The sequence below is a fragment of the Cherax quadricarinatus genome, chromosome 6, assembly GCF_038502225.1.
Source record: "Cherax quadricarinatus isolate ZL_2023a chromosome 6, ASM3850222v1, whole genome shotgun sequence".
Taxonomy (NCBI): domain Eukaryota; kingdom Metazoa; phylum Arthropoda; class Malacostraca; order Decapoda; family Parastacidae; genus Cherax; species Cherax quadricarinatus.
In genome coordinates, this window is record NC_091297.1 from 6,869,665 (window position 1) to 6,893,400 (window position 23,736).

The following is a 23,736-nucleotide window of genomic DNA, read 5'->3' on the forward strand; positions in this document are numbered from 1 at the left end:
ATGACTTTGATGAGGGAATTACTAGTGATATAAGCAAATTCACTAATGACACAAAGATAGGTAGGATAATTGATTCCGATGTTGATGTCTCAGAACTTCAGGAGGATTTAGACAAAGTCAATTCACAGTCAGAAAAGTGGCAGACACAGTTCAATGTAGATAAATGTAAAGTTCTAAAGCTTGGAACTGTTTATAACCCTAGCACCTACCAGCTTAATAATGTTGAACTTAGCCATACATAATGCGAAAAGCATTTGGGGGTTATGGTAAGCACCAACCTTAAACCAAGACAGCAATGCCTTAGCATACGTAATAAGGCAAACAAATTACTGGGATTTATATCAAGAAGTATAAGCAACAGAAGTCCAGCGGTTATACTACAGCTTTATTCATACATCATTAGTAAGTCCTCACCTAGATTATGCAGTTCAGTTTTGGTCTCCATTTTACAGAATGGATATAAATTCGTTAGAAAACATTCAGCGACAAATGACAAAATTAATTTATTGCATGAGAAATCTTCCAGATGAAGAAAGATTGAAGACTTTTAAATTACATTCACTTGTAAGACGAAGAATGAGGGGAGACATGATCGAAGTTTATAAGTGGAAGATGGGTATTAATAAAGGGGATATAGTAAATAAGGTCTTGAGGATATCTCTCCAAGAGAGAACCTGCAATAATGGATTCAAATTAGACAAGTTTAGATTTAGAAAGGATATAGGAAAGTATTGGTTTTGAAATAGGTTAGCTGATGAGTGGAACAGCCTGCCTAGTAGAGGTATTGAGGCTAAAATCTTGGGTAGTTTAAAATTTAGGTTGGATAAATACACGATTGAGAGGGGTTGGGTTTGAGTGGGACTTGCACATGAGTTAATAGAATTATCAAAGATTATTGCTTGGGTAGAACTGAAAATTGGGTTGGGCAAATATTTTGTTAGTGGGATGGATTGTGAAGGACCTGCCTAGTATGGGCCAACAGGACTACTGCAGTAGTGTTCCTCCTTTAGGCTTTGATATCATAAATCTTAACAATAACAAGGACAGTAATAATTTTTTTTTCAACAAGTCGGCTGTCTCCCACCAAGGCAGGGTGACCCAAAAAGAAAGAAAATTCCCAAAATAAAAATACTTTTATCATCATTCAACACTTTCACCTCACTCATACATAATCATTGTTTTTGCAGAGGTGCCCAGAACACAACAGTTTAGAAGCATATATGTATAAAGATATACAGTACATGCATAACATATCCCTCCAAACTGCCAATATCCCAACCCCTCCTTAAAAGTGCAGGCATTGTACTTCCATTTCTAGTACTCAAGTCAGGCTATATAAAAATAACCGGTTCCCCTGAAACTCTTCACTAAATATTACTCTGCTCACACTCCAACAGCTCGTCAGGTCCCAAATACCATGCGTCTCCATTCACTGCTATCCAACATGCTCACACATGCTTGCTGGAAGTCCAAGCCCCTCGCCCACAAAACCACCTTTACCCCCTCCCTCCAACCTTTTCGAGGGCAACCCCTACCCCTCCTTCCTTCCCCTACAGATTTATACGCTCTCCATATCATTCTACTTTGGTCCATTCTCTCTAAATGACCAAACCACTTCAACCCCTCTTCAGCCTTCTGACTAATACTTTTATTAACTCACACCCTCTCCTAGTTTCCACACTCCGAATTTTCTGCATAATATTTACACCACACATTGCCCTTAGACAGGACATCTCCACCGCATCCAACCACCTCCTCGCTGCAGCATTTACAACCCAAGCTTCACACCCATATGAAAGTGTTGGTACCACTATACTTTCATACATTCCCTTCTTTGCCTACACAGATAATGTTTTTTTGTCTCCACATATACCTCAATGCACCACTCGCCTTTTTTCCTTCATCAATTCTATGGTTAACCTCATCCTTCATAAATCCATCCACTGACACGTCAACTCCCAAATATCTGAAAACATTCACTTCTTCCATACTCCTCCTCTCCAATTTGATATCCAATTTTTCTTTATCTAAATCATTTGATACCCTCATCACCTTACTCTTTTCTACGTTCGTTTTCAACTTTCTACCTTTACACACGCTCCCAAATTCGTCCACTAACCTTTGCAACTTTTCTTAAGAATCTCCCATAAGCACAGTATCATCAGCAAAAAGTAACTGTCAATTCCCATTTTGTATTTGATTCCCCATAATTTAATCCCACCCCTCTCCCCAACACTCTAGCATTTACTTCTTTAACAACCCCATCTATAAATATATAAAACAACCATGGTGACATTTCACATCCCTGTCTAAGACCTACTTTTACCGGGAAGTAATCTCCCTCTCTTCTACACACCCTAACTTGAGCCTCACTATCCTCATAATAACTCTTTACAGCATTTAGTAACTTACCACCTATTCCATGTACTTCCAACATCTGCCACATTGCTCCCCTATCCACTCTATCATATTATTATTATTATTATTTTTTATTATCACACTGGCCGATTCCCACCAAGGCAGGGTGGCCCGAAAAAGAAAAACTTTCACCATCATTCACTCCATCACTGTCTTGCCAGAAGGGTGCTTTACACTACAGTTTTTAAACTGCAACATTAACACCCCTCCTTCAGAGTGCAGACACTGTACTTCCCATCTCCAGGACTCAAGTCCGGCCTGCCGGTTTCCCTGAACCCCTTCATAAATGTTACTTTGCTCACACTCCAACAGCATGTCAAGTATTAAAAACCATTCGTCTCCATTCACTCCTATCAAACACGCTCACACACGCCTGCTGGAAGTCCAAGCCCCTCGCACACAAAACTTCCTTTACCCCCTCCCTCCAACCTTTCCTAGGCCGACCCCTACCCCGCCTTCCTTCTACTACAGACTGATACACTCTTGAAGTCATTCTGTTTCGCTCCATTGTCTCTACATGTCCGAACCACCTCAACAACCCTTCCTCAGCTCTCTGGACAGCAGGTTTGGTAATCCCGCACCTCCTCCTAACTTCCAAACTACGAATTCTCTGCATTATATTCACACCACACATTGCCCTCAGACATGACATCTCCACTGCCTCCAAGCCCCTCGCACACAAAACCTCCTTTACCCTTTCCCTCCAACCTTTCCTAGGCCCACCCTTACCCCGCCTTCCTTCCACTACAGACTGATACACTCTTGAAGTCATTCTGTTTCGCTCCATTCTCTCTACATGTCCGAACCACCTCAACAACCCTTCCTCAGCCCTCTGGACAACAGTTTTGGTAATCCCGCACCTCCTCCTAACTTCCAAACTACGAATTCTCTGCATTATATTCACACCACACATTGCTCTCAGACATGACATCTCCACTGCCTCCAGCCTTCTCCTCGCTGCAACATTCATCACCCATGCTTCACACCCATATAAGAGCGTTGGTAAAACTATACTCTCATACATTCCCCTCTTTACTTTAATCCACATAATTCTTGCATTTACACATTCATATTCTCTTTTCTCCTTCCATAACTGATCATTCAACATTACTGCTACCCCTTCCTTTGCTCTAACTCTCTCAGATACTCCAGATTTAATCCCATTTATTTCCCCCCACCGAAACTCCCCTACCCCCTTCAGCTTTGTTTCGCTTAGGGCCAGGACATCCAACTTCTTTTCATTCATAACATCAGCAATCATCTGTTTCTTGTCATCTGCACTACATCCACGCACATTCAAGCATCCCAGTTTTATAAAGTTTTTCTTCTTCTCTTTTTGAGTAAATGTCTACAGGAGAAGGGGTTACTAGCCCATTGCTCCCAGCATTTTAGTCGCCTCATACGACACGCATGGCTTACGGAGGAAAGATTCTTTTCCACTTCCCCATGGACAATAGAAGAAATAAAGAAGAACAAGAGCTATGTAGAAAAAGGAGAAAAAAATAGATGTATGTATATATATATGCATGTGCATGTCTGTGAAGTGTGACCAAAGTGTAAGTTGGAGTAGCAAGATATCCCTGTTATCTAGCGTGTTTATGAGACAGAAAAAGACACCAGCAATCCTACCATCATGCCAAACAGTTACAGGTTTCTGTTTCACAGTCATCTGGCAGGACAGTAGTACTTCCCTGGGTGGTTGCTGTCTACCAACCTACTACCTACATATCATATGCCTTTTCTAAATCCATAAATGCAATAAAAACTTCCCTACCTTTATCTAAATACTGTTCACATATATGCTTCAATGTAAACACTTGATCTACACTTCCCCTACCCACTCTGAAACCTCCTTGCTCATCCGCAATCCTAACTTCTGTCTTACCTCTAATTCTTTCAATAACAACCCTACCATACACTTTTCCTGGCAGTTTGGAGGGGTATGTTGTGTATCTTTATATGTATATGCTTCTAAACTGTTGTATTCTGAGCACCTCTGCAAAAGCAGTGATAATGTGTGAGTGTGGTGAAAGTGTTGAATGATGATGAAAGTATTTTCTTTTTGGGGATTTTCTTTCTTTTTTGGGTCACCCTGCCTCGGTGAAAACGGCCGACTTGTTGAGAGAGAGAGAGAGAGAGAGAGGAGAAAAAAAAAAAAAAAAAAAAAAAAACTCAGTAAACTTATTCCTCTATAATTTTTACAATCTTTTTTGTCCCCCTTTCCTTTATATAAAGGAATTATACATACTCTCTGCCAGTCCCTAGATACCTTCCCCTCTTTCATACATTTATTAAACAAAAATACCAAGCACTCCAACACTATATCCCCCCCCTGCTTTTAACATTTGTGTCATGATCCCGTCAGAAAAGAGAAAGGAGCAGGAAGGGTAAAGAGAAAGGAGGGTCTTTAAACATATACATGTATTACAGAAATAATCGTAGTGCTAGGAATAAGATGGACGAGTTGAGATTAGTTGCTAGTGCAGGTAACATTGATGTAGTATTTGCCATAACTGAGACGTGGTTCAATATGAAAAATCGGGACATGCCTGCTGAATGTCACATACAGGGTTTTAAATTGTTCCAAGTAGACAGAAGTATCGGGAAAGGGGATGGGGTGGCACTGTATGTCCGAGATCACTGGAAAATGGCAGATGAAGTTCAATGTGGATAAGTGTAAGGTACTAGTCCTTGGTAATGACAATAACCCTCGAACCTATAAACTAGGTGAAGTAAAGCTTGATCATACAGAATGTGAAAAAGACTTGGGAGTCACGGTAAGCAGAAATCTAAAGCAAAGACAGCAGTGCCTAAGTGTGCGCAACAAGGCTAACTGATTACAAGGATTTATTTCAAGAAGTGTAAGTAACAAAAGTCCAAAAGGTATTTTACAGCTCTATACATCACTAGTGAGGACTCATTTAGATTATGCCACTCAGTTTTCGTCTCCTTACTACAGGATGGATATAGACTCATTGGAGAACATACAGAGAAGAACGACTAAAATGATTTACTGTATAAGGAATCTCCTGTATGAAGATGGACTTAAGAGCCTTGAATCTCCACTCTCTGGAGAGACGTAGAATGAGGGGAGATATCGTCGAGGTGTATAAATGGATGATGGGGATAAACAAAGGTGATATTAATAAAGTACTGAGGGTGTCGAACAAGGTAAGAACCGGAAACAATGGATTTAAGTTAGATAAATTTAGATTTAGAAAGGACATAGGTAAGTACTTGTTTTCAAACAAAGTTGTGGATGTGTGGAACAGTCTTCTGAGTAAGATGATCGAGGTTAGGACCTTGGGCAGCTTTATAAAGAGATTGGATAAATATATGAGTGGGAGGGACTGAGTTTGATTGGTATCGTGGGTACGGGAGTAAATTCTTGAGTAGTTTAGGGTAGGGGTGGTTTTGATAAGGACCTGCCTTGTATGGGCCAGTGGGCTTTTGTAGTGTTCCTCCATTCTTATGCTCTTATAAAGTCTGAAATAACACATACAGAGTCTGTCTAGATAGAATTTTCAGAGGGGCATGAAAAATTGATTTTAGGTGAGATATACCGTCCCCAAACTTCAATAGGAACCAAGGGAGACTACTATGGGAGGAAACTGTTAAGGCCACAATGCACGAAAACGTAGTAATTCTAGGAGATTTCTGCCTGGGAATTTAGAATCTAACGACTTCTTAGAAGTAGTTCAGGATTGTTTTTTTGAAGCAGTTTTTGACAGAACCTACAGGGGAAATAACCTGCTTGACTTGGTTCTGGCAAACAAGAAAACCTTGTTAATGATTTAGAAATTACAGAGGAACTCGGCACAAGCGACCACAAATCAATTACCTTCAGCATTGAATGGAAATATGATAGTAGAGATAATTCAGTAACGGCCCCAGATTTTCGCTTAGAAGATTACAATGGGCTTAGAGAACACTTATTATCTGTGGACTGGGGTAATGAGGAGAACCGTCAATATGACAGTTTTCTGAACACTATGCATGCTGCCCAAAGAACATTTATCCCATATAAAGAAATTAGATCGAATAGAAATGACCCAAAATGGATGAATAATAGGCTCAAATATCTTTTAGGGCAGAAGAAAGGAATTTATAGGCATATCAAAAGAGCTGAGGGTCATCTTATGAATCAGTATACAAGGGGATAAGAAAAGCTAAACGGGAATACGAAATTAAAGTTGCTAGGGATTTGAAAGCTAACCCAAAAAGTTTTTACCAGGTGTATAGAACTAAAGTTAAAGATAAGATAGGTTCCCTTAAAAATAACTATGGATATCTTACTGACAAGGAGAATGAAATGTGCTCTATTTTTAATAATTATTTTTTCTCAGTTTTCACTCAGGAAGGCACTAATAATAACCCAATAATTAGGTTTTTTAGTGGGCCTGAAGAGGATAAATTATGTAATATCACAGTCACTAGCAAAATGGTTATCAAACAGATAGGCTGTTTGAAGCAAAATAAATCGCCCAGTCCTGATGAGCTTTTTTTCAAGGGTTCTTAAGGAATGCATAATGGAACTCTGTGAACCATTAACTAATATTTTTAATTTATCTCTTCAAACTGGTGTAGTGTCTGATATGTGGAAGATGGCTAATGTAATTCCTATTTTTAAAGCATGGGACAAGTGGTTACTGTCAAATTACCGCCCAATAAGCCTAACCTCAATTGTAGGCAAATTACTAGAGTCAATTATAGCTGATAATATAAGAAGCCATCTCGATAGGCATAATTTGATTAATGATACTCAACATGGATTCACCAGGGGCGGTTCATGCCTAACAAATTTATTAACTTTCTTCAGTAAGGTTTTTGAGGCCGCTGATCATGATAAAGAATTCGATATTGTTTATTTGGATTTTAGTAAGGCTTCTGATAGAGTACCACATCAGAGACTGTTAAAGAAAGTGGCTGCTCAGGCACTGGGGAAAAAGTACTGTCATGGATCGAGTCATGGCTCACCAATAGGAAGCAGTGTGTGTATAAATGGGGCTAAATCTGAGTGGGGATCTGTATCAAGTGGCGTTCCACAGGGATCGATTTTAGGCCCGTTGTTGTTTATAAAATACAGTGGACCCCCGCATAACGATCACCTCCGAATGCGACCAATTATGTAAGTGCGTTTGTACGTGTATGTTTGGGGGTCTGAAATGGACTAATCTACTTCACAATATTCCTTATGGGAACAAATTCGGTCAGTACTGGCACCTGAACATACTTCTGGAGTGAAAAAATATCGTTAACCGGGGGTCCACTGTATATAAATGACCTTGACAAGGGAATTACTAGTGTTACAAGCAAATTCGTTGATGACACAAAGATAGGTAGGATAATCAATTCAGACACTGATGTCTCGGAACTTCAAGAGGATTTAGACAAACTCAATTCGTGGTCAGAAAAGTGGTAGATGCAGCTCAATGTAGATATACCTAAAGTTCTAAAGCTCGGAAATGTTCATAACCCTTGCAACTACCAGCTTAATAATGTTGAATTTAGCCATACAGACTGCGAAAAGGATTTGGGGGTTATGGTAAGCAGCAACCTTAACCCGTAAACGGTCCAAACGTATATATACGTTACCTACCGTAGTGCCGCAACTTTTTTAAGAAAAAAAAAATCTTTTGTTTTTAATAGGAAAAAAGAGCATATAGTACCCAGGCATACCCAATTATTTTAATATGGCACACAGTGAGTGCGCACACCCATTCTCTCATGTCTAGGCGACTCAGGCTTATCGTGGCAATGATAATTGTATGACCAATAAAACGTATATACATGTATACGTTTGGGGCACTAGCAGTAAAAACGTATATATACGTTTGGACCGTTTAAGGGCTAAACCAAGAGAGCAATGCCTAAGCATACGTAATATGGCAAATAGAGTAGTGGTCCCACAATAATCATCCATAATCCGTTCCTGGAAGTGGGACTATTATCGAAATGGACGATTTACGAATCAATTTTCCCCATAAGAAATACTGTAAATTCAATTAATCCGTTCCTGACACCCAGAAGTATTAAAACAAAAAAATTTTTTACATGAAATATAGATGTAGTACATAAACAATACAGTGGCACATGATGAATTAAACATTAACAGAATAACACTTACCTTTATTGGCGATTCTTCTTTGTGTATGGAAGACTGGAGAAGGAGACAGATTGGACGATTTACTGTTTGGAAGGGGAATCCCTTTCCATCAACACCTCGGGTACCAATTGCTTTTTTGGGGTTACTTCTTTTCTCTGTTTCTTAATGCCACTAGGACCACCTTGAGAGTCACTGGAGTCCTGTCTCGCAAAAAAACTGTCCAGAGAGCTCTGTTTCTGGTATCTCTTTAAAACTTCCCTAAAATGGGCCAAGACTCTGTCACTGTACAAGTTGCCGATATGGCTTGCAACATCCTTCTCAGGGTGATGTTTTTCCATAAATCTTTCCATCCTACCCCACATTTAAAAAATCTCATTAATTTCTGAAGAAGGCACCTTCTTCCATCTCTTCTTCCTCCTCTGCAGCAAGATTCTGAGCTACGATCTGTTGCTGTTCCTGCTGAAGCTCTTGCAGCTCATCAGTGGTTAGCTCTTCGTTGTGGTCCTCCCCCAACTCTTCCACATCCTCCAAACTCACATCCAACCCCTTGGAACTCCCCAGTGCCACAATGATTTCACAACTGACATAGGCTCATCAGGGTCAGCCACAAACCCTTCAAAATCCCTCTTGTGGACACAATCTGGCCACAATTTTCTCCAAGCAACAACAGCTTCCTTGATTTCCTTTTTCTTTGCCACGATGGAAGATATGGTTGTATGGGGTTTGTTATACATCCTGGCCAGTTTGGCCACATGTACGCCACTTTCATATTGTTCAAAGATGCTTTCCTTAAATTCAGTCATATTTCTCACCTTTACCAAAGGCTTGGCACTAGGAGCTTTCTTTGGAGCCATGGTAGCTTATTTAGCACTTAAATAACTTGCAAGCACTAAAATAAATGGAATATGAAATATTTTGCTGGAGCACGTGAGGGGACCATCGCTCACTGGTAAACAATGGCACACTGGCTGGGAAGGAAAGGCCGAGGCGGCTCAGAGCGTGAGTATGCGTCCAGGACGAAGGACTATTAGCGAGTTACCGGACCATTTGCGAGCCAATATTTTGACGAAAAAACAGGACTATTTCCGAATTGGACGACTTTCAGGCCGGACGATTATTGAGGGACCACTGTACTGGGATTTATATCAAGAAGTGTAAGCAACAAAAGTCCAGCCTTCTGCAGTGTCCCTCCATTCTTATGTTTTTTTTTTTTTAACAAGTCGGCCGTCTCCCACCGAGGCAGGGTGACCCAAAAATAAAGAAAATCCCCAAAAAGAAAATATTTTCATCATCATTCAACACTTTCATCTCACTCACACATAATCACTGTTTTTGCAGAGGTGCTCAGAACACAACAGTTTAAAAGCATATACGTATAAAGATACACAACATATCCCTTCAGGACCATAACATTGTATCAATCGCATCTGCTAGAAAAATGACAGGATGGATAATGAGAACCTTCAAAACTAGGGAGGCCAAGCCCATGATGACACTCTTCAGGTCACTTGTTCTATCTAGGCTGGAATATTGCTGCACACTAACTGCACCTTTCAAGGCAGGTGAAATTGCCGACCTAGAAAATGTACAGAGAACTTTCACGGCGCGCATAACGGAGATAAAACATCTCAATTACTGGGAGCGCTTGAGGTTCCTAAACCTGTATTCCCTGGAACGCAGGAGGGAGAGATACATGATTATATACACCTGGAAAATCCTAGAGGGACTAGTACTGAACTTGCACACGAAGATCACTCACTACGAAAGCAAAAGATTTGGCAGACGATGCACCATCCCCCCAATGAAAAGCAGGGGTGTCACTAGCACGTTAAGAGACCATACAATAAGTGTCAGGGGCCCGAGACTGTTCAACTGCCTCCCAGCACACATATGGGGGATTACCAACAGACCCCTGGCAGTCTTCAAGCTGGCACTGGACAAGCACCTAAAGTCAGTTCCTGATCAGCCGGGCTGTGGCTCGTACGTTGGTTTGCGTTCAGCCAGCAGCAACAGCCTGGTTGATCAGGCTCTGATCCACCAGGAGGCCTGGTCACAGACCGGGCCGCGGGGGCGTTGACCCCCGGAACTCTCTCCAGGTAAACTCCAGGTAATACTGTCAATATCCTGAACCCCTCCTTTAGAGTGGAGGCATTGTACTTCCCATTTCCAGGACTCAAGTCCGGCTATATAAAAATAACTGGTTTCCATGAATCCCTTCACTAAATATTACCCTGCTCACATTCCAACAGATCGTCAGGTCCCAAATACCATTCGTCTCCATTCACTCCTATCAAACACGCTCATGCACGCCTGCTGGAAGTCTAAGCCCCTCGCCCACAAAACCTCTCTTACCCCTTCGTTCCAACCTTTTCGAGGACGACCCCTACCCCGCCTTCCTTCCCTTACAAATTTAAATGCTCTCCATGTCATTCTACTTTGATCCATTCTCTCCAAATGACCAAACCACCTCAACAACCCCTCTTCAGCCCTCTGACTAATACTTTTATTAATTCCACACCTTCTCCTAATTTCCACACTCCAAATTTTCTGCATAATATTTACACCACACATTGCCCTTAGACAGGACATCTCCACTGCCTCCAACTGTCTCCTCGCTGCTGCATTCACAACCCAAGCATCACACCCATATAAGAGTGTTGGTACTACTGTACTTTCATACATTCCCTTCTTTGCCTCCATAGATAACGTTTTTTGTCTAAACACATACCTCAATGCACCACTCACCTTTTTTCCCTCATCAATTCTATGATTAACCTCACCCTTCATAAATCCATCCGCCGACACGTCAACTTCCAAGTACAGTGGACCCCCGCATAACGATGGCATCACATAGCGATTTTTCCGCATACCGATTACTTTTATCGCAAAATTTTTGCCGCGCATACCGATTAAAAACCCGCTTACCGATTTTCGTCCGAGACGCGTCCAATGTGCCCTCAGCCAGCCTCACATGTGCCGGCCGTCCCATTGTTTACCAGCCAGCCTCCGCGGTAACATCCAAGCATACACTCGGAATATTTCGTATTATTACAGTGTTTTCGGTGCTGTTTCTGGAAAATAAGTGACCATGGGCCCCAAGAAAGCTTCTAGTGCCAACCCTGTGGTAAAAAGGGTGAGAATTAGTATGGAAATTAAGAAAGATTTTGAAGGGTTTGGGGCTAACCCTGAGAAGCCTATGCCAGTTGTGGAATCCATTGTGCCTACTTCAAAGATTAAGGAAATGTGTGCACAGTGGGTTGAACTGCAAACCTTTAAAGATGAAAATCACCCTGACACAGCTGTTGCAAGCCGTGCTGGTGACTATTTCAATGACAATGTTGTGGCCCATTTTAGACAAATCGTAAAGGAACGGGAGGTACAGAGCTCTATGGACAGATTTGTTGTGCGACAGAGGTCCAGTGACTCTCAAGCTGGTCCTAGTGGCATTAAAAGAAGAAGGGAAGTAACCCCGGAAAAGGACTTGCTACCTCAAGTCGTAATGGAAGGGGATTCCCCTTCTAAACAGTAAGAAGATAATGCTCTCCCCTCCTCCCATCCCATCAATCATCACCAGATCTTCAATAAAAGTAAGTGTCATTTAATTGTGCATGCCTTTTTCAGTTTGTGTGTATTAAAATTAACATTTCATGTGGTAAAAAAAAATTTTTTTCATACTTTTGGGCGTCTTGCACGGATTAATTTGATTTCCATTATTTCTTATGGGGAAAATTCATTCGCATAACGATTATTTCGCATAACGATGAGCCCTCTTGCACGGATTAAAATCGTTAACCGGGGGTCCACTGTATCTGAAAACATTCACTTCTTCCATACTCCTCCCCAATTTGATATACAATTTTTCTTTATCTAAATCATTTAATACCCTCATCACCTTACTCTTTTCTATGTTCACTTTCAACTTTCTACATTTACACACACTCCCAAACTCATCCACTAACCTTTGCAATTTTTCTTTAGAATCTCCCATAAGCACAGTATCATCAGCAAAAAGCAACCATGTCAATTCCCATTTTGTATTTGATTCCCCATAATTTAATCCCACCCCTCTCCCAAACACCCTAGCATTTACTTCTTTTACAATTCCATCTATAAATATATTAAACAACCATGGTGACATTACACATCCCTAAGACCTACTTTTAAAGGGAAGTAGTCTCCCTCTCTTCTATTCACTCATGCGCAAGTCCTTGTCAAATCAAATCGTGTGTGTGGGGAAGTCCCCTGGCTGGTTAATGTGGGGAAGTATCCTGGATGGTGTGGGGAAGTACCCTGGCTGGTTTGTGTGGGGAAGTACCCTGGCTGGTGTACATAAGAACATAAGAAAGCAGGAACACTGCAGCAGACCTGTTTACTCATACTGGGTAGGTCCTTCACAAACCATCCCACTAACAGAATACTTGTCCAGCCCAATTTTCAATGCTACCCAAACAATAAGCTTTGATAATTCTATTCACTCATGCGCAAGTCCCACTCAAATCAAATCGTGTTTGTGTGGGGGTAAGTAGCCTGGCTGGTTTGTGTGGGGAAGTACCTTGTGGTCATTCGTCCACAGACAATGCCACACTGATTCCTGAATGGTGTGTGGGAGCCTTTGTGTATGCATTGCCGCTCCCAGCCGCACGGACACGTTTCGTACGACGGACAAATCACGAGGCAAATCACGAACTGCGAGGCTTTATTCTGATGAAAAAAGTTGCCAAAAGTCGAAATTCACGAAGCACAAGGCTCAGAAAACTCGGAGATCCACTGTAATACATTCTAAACTGACTACAACTTAGGCAATGAAAGATTAGATAACAGATTGGAGAGAGTGTATGGAGGAAGTGGGAGAGGTCCAGGATGACAAGGCAGTGCACTAGTGCACCTAGTGTACCTGACCATTGAGGACCTGAGGACACTGCTGCCAATCATCACATGTCACCCAATGCCTCATAATAATAATAATGATAATAAAAACTCCAGTAGAGCCTACATTTTTGTGCTTTTAGAATAGCTGCTTTTTTCTTCTACACAGGGAAGATGTTCATGCCAAGGAACTGCCACCTCTGCCTGCCCATGATGAAATGTTATCCTTTATTGTGTGATGCCATCCACCTTGTCACTTCACAACCCACACTAATGCAAGACTTGACCATGGATGCTGAGATGGCCATCACCAGTGTAAAATAACATCGGGAACAACAAGTGTTCGAAAAGACAGAGGGACTCCTCTTCCCAAGGCAATTCTTCTGTGCAAAATGTCAAGAACAGATGATGTAGCAACGCTTCCCCAACGAGGAGCCAATGCCAGGTCACCTCGTGCAAAAGACCTGGGCTGGGACATCTCCGGTAAATCACACTCGAACTCACTCACTCAAGAGAGCATGTGTGCGCTCACCTAAATGTGATTGCAGGGGTCGAGTCACAGCTCCTGGCCGTCTCAGTGCATGCTCTCCCTGCTCCAAGAGCCTTATCGTACCTCTTTTTAAAGCTATGTATGGATCCTGCCTCTATTACTTCACTCTCCAGATTATTCCACTTCCTGACAACTCTAAGGCTGAAGACATATTTCCTAAAAACCCTATGACTCATCTGTGCGTTCAACTTCTAGCAGTGCCCCTGTGTTCCCATCTCCCATCTTTCGAACAATCTGGCCCTATTCACTTGTCAATTCCTCTCAGTATTTTGAATGTTATCATAACTTCTCACCCCCAGTCCTCATGTCCTCCAGTACCATAAAGTTGAGTTCCCTTAACCTCTTCTCACAAGATACCCCTTAGCTCTGGAACCAGTCTTGTCACAAACTTTTGCACTTTCTTCATTTTCTTGATATGTCTGACCAGGTGTGGATTCCATACTGATACAGCATATTCCAATACAGACATACATGGTATACAATATCATGAATGACTCCTTATTTACACATATAAAACCTATTCATATATTTGCCAGACATGCATTTGCAGCAGTAGTTATTTAGTTGTTGTGCATCTCAGGTGATATGCTCAGTATAATACCTGAAGGTATTCCTCCTTCTCCTTCTTCTTTTTTGTGTGTATGTGCATGAGTGAGTGAGTGTGAGGGGGAAGAGAGATGTTGAATGTTTTCCATCTTGGGGTCACTTGTGTTGGCAAATAGCCATTGCATGAAAATGCTGATGTGGAACAAATGTTACAAAAAACAGATATATTAATCATTGCTCAATTTTCAGTTCATATACTATGCAGTTTGTGAAAGTACACAGCAAGTTTATAAATTCCAAAAGTAGAATATCTCTAAAATGAATTTAAATTAGCACTAAAATTGAATAATGAAAGAAAAGTAAATTTGTTTTTATATACATTATTATTTATATTTAAAAATGAAATTTTAATACTTCGGAAGTTTCCCCAAATATCTCTCATTATAAACTGCTTGTAGAACATTAAATTCTTACCTATCTAGAGTTTTTTGCACTCCAGTTCTTCAAACAAGATAATGAGCAACTCGAACCTACATACATTGCTACTTGCCCCAACCAGCTATCCACTGAGTGTGACTTGTTGTAGCTTGAGCGTCTCCAAAAGGAAACTGCAGCTGTATATGAGTTGGCAATGTAGGAGTCTTGACAGACATTGTAAATGGTGCTGCCTGCTGTTGTTGTTGTTGTTGTTGTTGTTGTTGCTGTTGTTGTTGTTGTTGTTGTTGCTGCTGCTGCTGTTGTTGCTGTTGCTGTGGCTGCTGTGCTTGTTGCACCTGCTGCTGATGGGTGGTTACAGGAAGGCTGACAGGAGCTGCAGTAGTAGCTACGATCACCTGTTGCTGTGCTTCAGGAATGGCTGGAGTCTCACAGAAGCACCATGACTGCCACTGATTGTTACCTCCAAAAGTAAGGACATGAGCAGTGTGATTCTGGCAGTTGTTGGCAGGCCTTGCAGCTCTGGCCGGCTGCCCTGGTCCACCCGAGAGCATTAATGTTGGCACTTGAGCCATCTGCTGGGAATTTTGCTGTGAAAGTGCCTGAGTGAACTGAGCAAGATGCGAGGTATCTTGAGCGGTAGAGATGATAGTTCCAGCAGGTATTGTTGTAATGTGTTGTTGCTGTTGGGGCTGCTGTTGTACTGGTTGTTGCTGTTGCTGCTGCTGCTGCTGCTGCTGCTGTTGTTGTGACTGCAACTGCATGTGGGTTTGTCTATCCTCAGGTTCTTCTCCATGAACTGACATACAATGTCTTTTAAGGCTGCGGTACTCTCGAAATGTTGTGTCACACCTCTTGCAAGCAAAAGGTTTCACGCCAACATGCTTATACATATGTCTTTTTAGGGCACTTTTATCAACGAATGTAGCAAAGCATTTTTCACAAACAAAAGGCTTTTCACCTGTATGATTCATCATGTGACGTTTAAGACCACTAGGCTGAGGAAACCGTTGATGACATATGTCGCATATGTGAGGTACAAGTGGACCATGGCTTAATTTGTGTTTTTTCAGGTCTCGTGGACGTGTATACTCAGCCATGCATTCATCACACTTAAAAGGTGTTTCACCCGTATGGCTATATTTGTGCCACTTTAAGTTGTTCTTACGGCTAAATGAAGCATCACATATATCACACTGAAATGGTTTCACTCCAGTATGAGCAATCTTATGTCTTTTTAAGTCTATAGCCTGACCAAAAGAAGCTGGACAAAGATCACATTTATATGGCTGCTCACCGGTATGAGTTATCATATGACGAGTAAGATTATTTTTAACACAAAATGCTGCATGGCATATTACACATACATAAGGTTTTTCGCCCGTATGAATCCTACTATGTCGGTTTAAACTACTTTTCTGTATAAATGCAGCGCCACACATAGGACAAGTATATGGTTTCATCTGTGTATGAATTCTTTCATGTGTTCTAAGATGCGATATTTGCTTGAAAGATTGTTTACATACATCACACTGATAAGGCTTTTCACCAGTATGTGATCGTTTATGGATATTGAGATGACTGCTCTGAACAAACCTGGCTCCACATTCGTTACACTCGTATGGTTTTTCACCACTATGAAGACGCATGTGCAACCTGTAGCTATTTATGTGTGTGAACTGAGAATTGCACTGATTACAGGAGAGAGCTTCCTGATGGGCACGCTGACGGTGCTTCATGAGTTTGTTCATTCGGGAGAAGACAACATGACACTGGTCACATTCAAATTTCTGCAAATAAAAAAATTAATATTAAAATATAATACCTAGCAGAGGTTGGTGGATGAGTTTGGGAGGGTGTGTAAAGGATGACAGCTGAAAGTAAACACAGATCAGAGTAGGGTGATGACGGGTGTCAAATGAGTTAGGTAAGGAAAAACTGGATATCACATTGGAGGGAGGGAGTATGGAATAAGTGAATGTGTTCAGATATATGGGAGAAAACTTGTCAGTGGATGGATTTAGAAGGACGAGGTAAACCATAGAATTGATGAAAGAAAAATGGTGGGTGGTGTATTGAGGTATCTGTGGAAACAAGGAATGTTATCCATGGAGGTAAAGAAGGGAATGTACAAGAGCATAGTGGTACCAACACTCTTATAAGGGTGTAAAGCATGGGTTGTAAATGCTGCAGCAAGGAGGAGCCCAGAAGCAGTGGAGATGTCATGTCTAAGGGCAATGCGTAGTGTAAATATTATGCAGAGAATTTGTAGTGTGGAAATTAGGATGTGTGGAGTAAATAAAAGTATTATTCAGAGGGCTGAGGAGGGGTTGTTGAGGTGGTTTGGTCATTTACAGAGGATGGAGCAAACTAGGATGACTTGGAGGGTGGGTATAAAGCTGTAATGGAGGGGAGGAGGGGTAAGGGTCATCCTAGGAAAGGATGGAAAGAGGCGATGAAAGAGGTTTGGTGTGCAAGGGGCTTGGACATACAGTGGGCATATGTGAGCTTGTAAGATAGGAATGAATTGAGACAAATGGTTTTTGGGACTTGATGAGCTATTGGAGTGTAAGCAGGGTAATATTTTATGAAGGGATTCAGGAAAATCAGTTAGCCAGACTTGAGTCCTGGAGGTGGGAAATACAATGCCTGTATTTTAAAGGAGGGATTTAGGATACTGGCTGTTTGGAGTGACATCTGAATTGTCATATCTAGGTGCCTCTGCAAAGACAGTGATTATGTGTGAATGATGGTGAAAGTGTTTTTCTTTTTTTTTGGGTCACCCTGCCTCGGTGGGAGACAGCCAACGTGTTGAAAAAAAAAATCTATACAGTGGAACCTCGAGTTTTGGCTGTAATCTGTTCCAGAAGCTTGGCCGAAACTCAAATTCTTCGAAAGCCAAAGCAATATTTCCCATAAGAAATAATGTAAATCCAATTAATCCATTCGAGACATCCAAAAATATTCACAAAAAAATTCAGTTCTAAAGAATAAATAGTTTTACATACAGAAAACAACGATAAACAAATATAAATAAATATAAACATTACATAACTTTATTGAAGACTCTTGTTGGCTTATGAAAGACAGGGAGGAGGAGAGTTTGGAAACAGGACAAGATACTCCTTCAATATGATGCTAATTCAATTTAAGTTTATTCTCTATAAAGGTTACAATGTGGGGTTTACAGGTTTTGGGTATTGTGTGGTTTACATGTTATAAAATACTAATTACAGAGGGGGCCACTAGGACACCTAGCATGGTTAGACATTTCGAGCAGACTTAGATTAATTCTTAACATTAAATCCATACATCATAATTTGTGAGTTTAGCAATGTGAATACTTTTGTTTTGCCACAATACAAAGTGTCTATATTATTATTTATTATTTTAAGATTAAGATTAGTATTTCTGGGTTTATAGTCAGTGGGTGAGTGAGTGTAACTGTGAACCACCAGGTGGTTATCATGTAGTTAGTTGTTGGGGTGGATCAGGGAGATAAGATGTTTTCTAACTGTAGTTTTCAAAGTGATGAATGTGTCTGCAGTTCTAGAGTTTTCAGGTAGGGTGTTCCAGATTTTAGGTCAAAAAAGGAGAATTAGTGTGCACTACCTAGAAGAGTTTACTGCCAGAGGGGAATCTTAGGCCTGTGTTCCGTGTGCAAAATAATAATAATAGAACTTTTCTTTGTCAGAGGAAAGAAAGTCTCCCTGATAACATTGTGTATACATAGTGTATAGTGTATACTACAGTGGCTCCCTAGTATATAGATGATAAAGGCTAAAGTGTCATTTGAAAACAGGAGAATTTGTAAATGAAGTGATAAGCCTACAGAGGCAGGTGCCAGAAGTCGCCAGAAACTTACCACAGAGGTCAGCTGTTTTAACCCTTTCAGGGTCCGTCCCATAGATCTACGGCTTTACGTTCAGGGTCAAAACCGTAGATCTACGCCATGAGCTCAGCTCACTCTGATAAACTGTGAGTGGTACATTTGGGCCTAGATATGAGAGAATACATCTATGTGGTATGTGTGCACCACATAAAACAGATCCTGCAGCACACTGTGTATAATGAGAGAAAAAAAATGAAATCATGATTTTTCGATTAAAACAGCAACTTTGCAGTGTTTTTTCGTATGTTTTTTATAGTTGTATTTGCGATTTCTTGGTCTCATTTGATAGAATGGAAGACATATTACAGAAATAGAGATGATTTTGATTGGTTTTAGCACTGGAAATGGCTTGAAACTGAGTTCAAAGTAGCAGAAATGTTAAATTTTTGCCGATATTCAAGAGTAAACAAACGATCTCAAACGTCTAATACACATCAGCTGGTGGGTCTAATATACATTCACAAATATGGTGATGATATTTATACAATTATTACAGTATTGCATAACAGTAAATCTTCTATTTTTTGGTGTGAATAAAAATTCATTATGTGAATAAAAAATAAAAATGGAATTTATTTGTAAAGCCTCAAAACATAACTAATGAACAGAGGAAATGTTAGTTTAGTGCCAGGAATGCCTACATTGTTCATTCTGGACCCTATTTTGAAATTGGAATATTTTGAACTTTGTGTTAAATTGGCCAAATTAACAATTTCCGATCACTTTATTTTGTAGTTGAAACAGTTGACTTGGCGATTTCTTGTGCTCAATCGATAGAATAGAAGTAATACTAGTGAAATAGCTAAGAATTTGGTTGACTGGAATAATGTAATTGGCCTAAAATGGGAGTCAAAGTCGGCAAAATCGCCGATTCGTAAATATCGCTGACACATCAAAATTCGCGAGAGCATAATTTCGTCAATTTTCCACCAAATTTCGTATTGTTTGTTTTATTACCTTCACAAAAAGATTCTCTACGATTTCATAAGAAAAAATAACAAATTTTTTTTTTTTAAATTCTTGGACACTGGTGCGTGACTCCAGATTTGGGCCTTGGACCCTGAAAGGGTTAATAATCTTCCTGGCCTGCTAGTGTATTCACATATAATCTAGTGATACCAGTGAATAGCAGAATACATTGTAGTAGCAACTAACCAGTATTATAATGGTACTTAGTGGAGTGGAGTGACTTTCATTAGTTTCTTTTTTCTTGAAATACCAGACATATACTGTGAATTTCATGTAACCTGTAGTTACCAGCAGTTGCAATATACACAACGAGAAGCAATTATTACTACAGAAAAAGCGTCCTTCCTCCAAAATTTCCACCAGTCAACTATAGTGATAATATAGCATTTATTGTTGTGGAGACAAAAAAAAACCTAGAAAAGCTAGATACAGCGATTGATAAACAAGGGTTAAGGCTCGACCGTTCGTCATTGTAGGAGCTGCCAGTAATCACCGTTTCTTCAACACGCAAGTTATACTTTTGTATCAATCAAATCACATATTACTCGGGTAGATAATTTCAAGTAGATCCTTCATGTGTTAGCCCAAATCACCGACCAGTATGTTTTAAATAAGTAACCCACTGATCAGATCAGACTGGTCCGAACCCTTGACTGGTCCGAACCCTTGACTGGTTTCAAACGGATTCGTTGGACAATAAAGCAGACTGTAAACGGATGGGGTTGTAGGAGCCCTTATCAAACACAAACAATAAATATAAATCAGGAACGTACACGGTAAGCTGTCCAATATACAAGTACAGTTAGAAATAGAAATACAAATAGCTAGAGCTTCATTTAAGGAGGTTATTAATAGAGTATTCAAGAGGTTGCTAGTAGAATTACAGTAAATCAACCATTCAAATCATTATGAAGCTCTGTGTAGTCTGCAGTCAATCAAACAAACGGGCTTCCACATGGATAAATTGTCATTTTTGTGGAAATTGGTGTCACGCCCCTTGTGCAGATATCCAAGAACTAGCTACAAGCAGTATTAAAACAGGGAAGTGTTTTTGGGTATGCCCAAATGAGATAAATCTGTGGACTAAAATCACAAGGGTATTAAAAGAGGATAACATCAAAGCTGCTTTCATAGAAAACCTGGAAGCTTTCTACAACCAATGGGAACATAAAAAGTCTGGGCTGGATGGTACTGCCCTTGATACTGGCCATGTAGTCAGAAACTGTAAGGCTGGAGGTGATGTCCTGGTAGTCAGTAAATGTGGGGCTGATAGTGCTGTCCTGGGAGACAGTAATGAAGTTGGAGGTGCTGTCCTGGGAGACAGTAATGGTGAAGCTGGAGGTGCTGTCCTGGGAGACAGTAATGGTGAAGCTGGAGGTGCTGTCCTGGGAGACAATAATGGTGAAGCTGGAGGTGCTGTCCTGGGAGACAGTAATGGTGAAGCGGGAGGTGCTGTCCTGGGAGACAGTAATGGTGAAGTTGGAGATTTTGTCCAGGTAGTCGGGAATTTTACGCAGGAAGGAATACATATAAATGACCTCATAGGGGACAGGAGTCGTAGTGGGGAAACAAGTGTAGTCAAAGATAAGATAAAACCAATATTGCAAACTAGAAATACCACAGGAAATAGCAAACAAGAGGACTCCACTAGCAATAGTGAGGATATAGTACCAAAAACAACTGGTGGGAGCTCCATTGTTGGTGATAGGGAGGATAGGAATAAGACAGGGAAACATGCACCAACAGGGAATACAGTCACAGAAACCCAAGGCAAACGGAAACCAAGCCTGTGCACATACTATGCACTTGGTATCTGCAGGCATGGGAAATCTGGAAAAACAGACGGGACGTGCAACTATGACCACCCTAGAAAATGCTGTGCCCATATGACAACAGGAAAATGCAAACTCCCTTCCTGTAAGCTTTTTCACCCTGAAATGTGTACCTCTTCAGTACAGGAAAGACTGTGCTATAACTTAAATTGCCAGGCACACCATATAAAGGGGACAAAAAGATACAAAACATCCAGGCCATGGGAAAACCTGGGTAGCCACAGCCACTCAAGAGGGAGAGGTTTTTTAGTGCCAGGAAGGAAAAAAAACTGGCAGGAAATGGCAGAAATCGTACACCAACTCCAGTCATTCCTGGAGTGGAACCACAGTCGATGGCCTCCACTCCAAACCAACAGATACAGATACTAATGCCGGAAAAAAAATCCCCCCCAGTACCAACAATACCAACAGTCCGATGACATTCTTCTTTGCAAATATACAGGGTCTAAAGCCAGCAACAAACAACAAAATACCTTTCATCCGTGGACTGCTTGCAGAGGCAAAGGCAATGTTCGCGGCTTTCACTGAGACCCACATAAAGGATCACTTGGACAACGAAATATGGATCCCAGGTTACAACCTATACAGATGTGACAGAGTGAACAGGCAAAAGGGGGGGGAGGGGGTTGGCCTGTACATTGCAGAGTCACTTGTTTGCACAGAACTGCTTAATGCCTCAAATGATGTAGTGGAAGTTTTAGCAGTAAAGGTCGAGAACCAAAACCTAGTCATTGTGGTAGTCTACAAGCCTCCAGATGCAACATCCCAGCAATTCCAGGAACAGCTGTTAAAAATTGACCACTGTCTGGAAAATCTTCCAGCTCCTGCACCCAACATCTTGCTCCTGGGGGATTTCAACTTAAGGCACCTAAAATGGAGGAATATAGCAAATAATATTGTTGCAGTAATAACACCAGGAGGTAGCTCTGATGAAAACTCACACTCACACGAGCTTTTAAATCTCTGCACAAAATTCAATTTAAACCAGCAAATAATAGAGCCTACTAGACTGGAGAATACACTAGACCTCATCTTCACTAACAATGATGATCTGATAAGAAATGTCACCATATCAAAAACAATATACTCAGATCACAACATTATTGAGGTTCAGACATGTATGCGTGGAGCCCCAGACCGACATAATGAGATTAGTCACGAGGGAGCATTCACCAAATTCAACTTCAATAACAAAAACATAAAGTGGGACCAAGTAAACCAAGTCCTAACCGATATAAGCTGGGAAGATATACTAAGCAACACAGACCCCAACTTATGCCTAGAACAGATTAACTTGGTGGCACTCGATGTATGCACAAGGCTTATTCCTAAGAAAAAGGAGGAGTAGATGTAAAATAGAAAGAGACAGGCGCTCCCTTTATAGGCGACGGAAAAGAATAACAGAGCGGCAAAAGAGGTCAATATATCTGAAATGCGTAGGGAGACACTGGTCAGAGAAATAGCAAGCATCGAACTTAAGCTAAAGGAATCTTATAGGAGTCAGGAAACGCGGGAAGAACTAAAAGCCATAAATGAAATCGAAAGAAACCCAAAGTATTTCTTCTCCTATGCCAAATCAAAGTCGAGAACAACGTCCAGTACTGGGCCCCTACTTAAACAAGATGGGGCCTACACAGATGACAGCAAGGAAATGAGTGACCTACTCAAGTCCCAATATGACTCAGTTTTTAGCAAGCCGCTAACCAGACTGAGAGTCGAAGATCAAAATGAATTTTTTATGAGCCACAGAATTTGGATAACACAAGGACTTGAACTGTAGTGTAAAGCACCCTTCTGGCAAGACAGTGATGGAGTGAATGATGGTGAAAGTTTTTCTTTTTCGGGCCACCCTGCCTTGGTGGGAATCGGCCAGTGTGATAATAAATAATAAAAAGCCTATCCGATGTTATCCTGACGCCAAATGACAGGCGATAAATGACATGCCCATGCACTCTGCCCCAGGGCCAGACTCATGGAACTCCGTGTTCATCAAGAACTGCAAGAAGCACCTATCACGAGCCTTTTCCATCCTATGGAGAGGGAGCATGGACACGGGGGTTATCCCACAGTTACTAAAAACAACAGACATAGCCCCACTCCACAAAGGGGGCAGTAAAGCAAC

At 41.0% G+C, this 23,736-nt stretch overlaps 1 protein-coding gene across 2 annotated transcripts in view; it reads right to left on the reverse strand.

Annotated features, from left to right (window-relative positions):
* Positions 1-693: 693 nt before the first annotated feature.
* The window catches only part of LOC128692648 (zinc finger protein 271), a 63,886-nt gene continuing 40,843 nt past the window's right edge, over positions 694-23,736 (reverse strand). For both annotated transcript variants that reach the window (XM_053781899.2, XM_053781908.2), the window contains exon 6: positions 694-16,711. In XM_053781899.2, coding sequence (XP_053637874.1) covers positions 15,029-16,711 — 1,683 coding nt within the window. In that variant the 3' untranslated portion in view covers positions 694-15,028. The remainder of the gene's footprint in view (positions 16,712-23,736) is intronic.